Source organism: Cyprinodon variegatus, unplaced genomic scaffold, assembly GCF_000732505.1.
Source record: "Cyprinodon variegatus isolate N-32 unplaced genomic scaffold, C_variegatus-1.0 Scaffold65, whole genome shotgun sequence".
In the NCBI taxonomy this organism is placed as follows: domain Eukaryota; kingdom Metazoa; phylum Chordata; class Actinopteri; order Cyprinodontiformes; family Cyprinodontidae; genus Cyprinodon; species Cyprinodon variegatus.
In genome coordinates, this window is record NW_015150518.1 from 293,564 (window position 1) to 297,708 (window position 4,145).

The 4,145-nt window shown below is 38.9% G+C and overlaps 1 protein-coding gene across 1 annotated transcript in view; it reads right to left on the reverse strand.

Annotated features, from left to right (window-relative positions):
• LOC107082925 (hepatitis A virus cellular receptor 1 homolog) overlaps positions 1-2,588 on the reverse strand; it is a 15,546-nt gene extending 12,958 nt beyond the window's left edge. Inside the window, exon 1 of the mRNA XM_015371822.1 lies at positions 2,474-2,588. Within this exon, the coding sequence (XP_015227308.1) occupies positions 2,474-2,564 (91 nt within the window). The 5' untranslated portion in view covers positions 2,565-2,588. The remainder of the gene's footprint in view (positions 1-2,473) is intronic.
• Between the last annotated feature and the right edge of the window lie 1,557 nt (positions 2,589-4,145).

Below are 4,145 nucleotides of genomic sequence, written 5' to 3' on the forward strand. Positions count from 1 at the left end.
ATATATATATATATATATATATATATATATATATATATATATATATATAGTCGTGATTTAGAACTGAGGCCAAACATGGACCTGATTCTGACTTACTGGATATGTTGCCACCTGCTGGGCAGTCTGGGAAGGACTTTTGTTTATAGATAGTTGAAATCCAAAATAAGTAAAATAGGATTGTTTTAAGTTTTGATGTTTAAGATTATAATTTAAATCAACTTATGTTTTCTACATTTAATGTAAAACTTCACTAACTCCAGTTAAAGCAGTTGGTTTCATATACTTTAATAATCCTTAATTTGTCCCCCCAGTGCAGCAACTGTCATGATTTATTTAAGGATCTGACCCAAAAATGCAGAGAAAAACTCAGAGAGCACGGCAAAGGTTTAAACAGGTATATTGTGGTAAGGATTGAGGGGTTGGATCTGGTACTCAGAGGGCTGGTTAACTGGAACTGGAAGGGAGGAGGGAAATTCAAAAAGGTGAGTTCAGGATCCGTGGGAACTTTAAACGATGACTTGGAGAGACAGAGAAAACGGAACTCATGTTAGTGGAGAAAACCTTCTTCCCAGAATCCAGTCTGTATGGGTTGACCTAGAGAAGAGGGGACACATTGGAGAGCAGACAGGTAGACCCTTCGTTGGACCCAGAGCAGTATGAGAGGACTTTCACTCGGAAATCCTGGAGAACTCCAACGGTACTTGTGGAGGTAAATCCCCTGCTCAGTGTGAGACTCAAACAATCCTTCCAGGGGAAGGAGGCCAAAAATCGAGCTTGCAGGATGACTTCCTGGCGAAAAGGCAAAGACAAAAACAAGGTTAGGCTCAGTGCATAGCAACAGATTGGCAGAAAAAATATACGTGTCAATAGAGGGAAGCAGCTTTTATTAATGACATTTTGTTTTAAGGTTTAAAAACAGTTCTTATAAAGAATCTGCCCAAAATGGAAGAAACTTTTAGGGTTTTTTAAAGTGAAGCAGAAAAAAAGAAAAAAAAAAAAAACACCTAAAAATGAAAAGTCCACCAAGTTAATCTTTAAATTAGCAATACATGAACACTAGTTCTTCCTTTACAAAATATTATGACCAATGTTTTTGCTCGCTGGACATTTTTGTTTGGCTTTTACAGTCTTCAGGTTCAGGAGTTTTTGAAACTATAGTACACCTAGAGGAAGACCTTATTTTATCTGTACAGTATAATAAATAATTCACGTCAGGTTCCTTGTCAGTCCTCCAGTCCATCAGCTGACGACGTCCTCCTGCTCTTCAGCTTTTGACCATTTCATGAAGGTAAAAGGCTTCCTATAGGAGGAACAGAAATTATTTACAGTTTCGTGGCTTTAAATGACATAAAATAACAATCAAAGGCACCAGCCTACTCACATTTACTCAGTTACATCTACTTAAGTAAAGGGATTAGCTGATCCATCCAGTATAACTGAAATGAATCACGAACAGTAGTTCTCCAGACGATAACACGTTTCATCTTTATACCAAAATGATGCATAAAGGCCCAAAGCCAGAAATCAAACCCAGAGCTTTCTTGCTGCAAGGCAACAGCGGTACCCACTGCTGCACTGTGCTGCCCCTGAATTACCAAGTGCCTCCCATAAATGATCTACAGAACATTTGAAAGGTTAGAAAACACTGCAAGTAAGAAGAAAACTCCCTAAAAGGAAAGGAGCAAACAAAGATCTAGGTTCTCGAGAGAAAAGCTCTGCCCAGACGGACAGCAGGACGTATCTTCTGGGGACAGGTAAGTCAGATTCAGGGAAAAAAAATTGAGAGTGTTCAGAGTAAAGGTCCAAAGCTTGAGATCTGCGATGGGAAGGGGAATTCTGAGTGTGTGGTTGGGTCATAGGAGGGTAGGGGACTTTAGAAGGACATCCAGGAGTCGTCTTCATCCTGGGAGCCTTATGGTTTGTTGAGGATGTCCTGAAAGTGTGTGAATGTGCCTGAATGTGACTGTACTGCTGAAGACCTGATCTGGGAATATTTTAAGGATAATAAAGAAGAAACATAGCAGGATTCATCTAGAAAAGTAAAAGATTTGTTGTACTTGACTTAACAAAGGACTGGATCGATTTCTCAGTTTCTGCACCTAATTCCTTCATAAAGGAGGCAGCTTTGATCTTGTAATTTATACCAAATTCCCAAACAGCTTTATTGCTTCATTAGATACATTTCAGAAAATCTAATATTTAGTGGTGACACAGAAAACAACTTTAAACTGGTGCTGGAGCTCAAACAATGAACCTGGTGGAGATGATTTAACAGCAGAACTGATGGAGACATTAAGAAAAACCGAAATATGAAGCAATCAGAGCAGAGAAAAAACGTCCAAAGCAACAGAAAACTATCAGAGAAACAATGAGCTGAAAAAAAGAGGAGGAAAAATGTTATACTACTGTTGGTACAACGACAGGCTGGTGCAGCTGTGACATCAGCAGCCAGGTCACAGCGAGCAGGTCTCACCTGAGAGGACGAAGAGGAGGGTGATGAAGGCCAGAGGGCTTGGATGCGACGCTGCAGCCATCCTGTCAACCAAAGAGTGTTTTTGCTGCATGTTTGGATGAAAAGTGAACAGTGAGGCTCTGTGATGGAGGTTTGGGGTCACAGAGGGAGGGGCCACACACACTGCGTCTGTTTGTGTCCGTTTGGATGATGACGACCAGTTTTTGTGTCACTGATGACGATTTTTCTTCTGCTCAATGAAAAGGTTTTACATCATTCTGATAATTATGAGAGGAGGAATATTATCTGACATATCGGATAAAACGTCNCTTCGTAGACACTTTTTCTCTTACGACCCGCGGCCATTTTTAAAGAACCTCGACAAAAAAGGCTCCAATGACTGTCTCAAACTGTAGCTCACCTTTGATATATGCCTGAAATTGAGCATGCGCAGAAAAATATAGCTAACGCGACAAGCATGTAGGACGGCCGTACGTAACCATATCACCACATTGACTGACTATTAGGGGGACCACTTATTTAGATGATCTACCCGGAAATAAAAGATCGTCCTCTATACCTTTAAGCAGAACCTGTGAATAGAAAGTAGTGGGGGAATAACTTCCATCCTTGTTTTTGTTGTGGATAGGATTGACGAATACCCAGGACAATATTCAATACTTAAAACCAATACAAAAAAAAATTATTAAAGGCATAACAAATATTTTTAGGAAGAGGTAAAACTTGCTTTTTTCAATGTCAGCATTTCACACGTTTTCTTTACAGAATCACTAATGCTAGTTCAATAAGTGCAAATCAGTAACCCAGATGTAACATAAGTTGACAATATCTAATGGTTGTTTGAAGTATTCTTTTGAGCAAAAAAATCCAGAAATCTAACTTTGAGAGAAAAAATATGCAAAGAATGCTGACTTTAGTATCAATATAATTATATCTGCAAATAAGTATAACATAATGCTGTTTGATCCAGATAAGGGTTTTGGTATTAATACTTTACAAAGTATCAATATTTTTGACAACCCTATCAAAGACGATATTTTTTAACATCAAACAAGATCAGATAAAAAAATTTAAAGATTTCTGAGATGATTCTAACAGACTCTGAACCAGACCTCCCTTTAATTTTTCAAAACAAAACTTCTAGTTTAGGTTTGAGATGTTTTTCACTTGTTTCTGTTCCATTCTTTTCTAAGCAAACCAGTTGGTTTATCTTTTATAATTAGCTGAAGGCGAGCAATTCTGAACGACATCTGAGAAATCCTCCCAATCATCCTCCTCCTTCCTACTGCTGAAACTAGTGATGGACAGGAGGCAGGTTTCATCCAGTAATTCATGCCAAATCCCCAAACTGCTTTATTGCTTCATTAGATACATTTAAAAGAATCAAATATTTAATGGTGACACAGAAAACAACATGAAACTGGTGCTGGAGCTCAAACAAAGAACCTGGTGGAGCTGATTTAACAGCAGAACTGATGGAGACATTAAGAAAAACTGAAATACGAACCAATCAGAGCAGAGAAAAAAACTTCCAAACCAACAGAAAACTATCAGAGAAACAATGATTCTGAAACCAGGAGGAGGAAAAAAGATCTACTGTTGGCACGACGACAGGCAGGTGCAGCTGTGACATCAGCAGCCAGGTCACAGCGAGCAGGTCTCACCTGAGAGG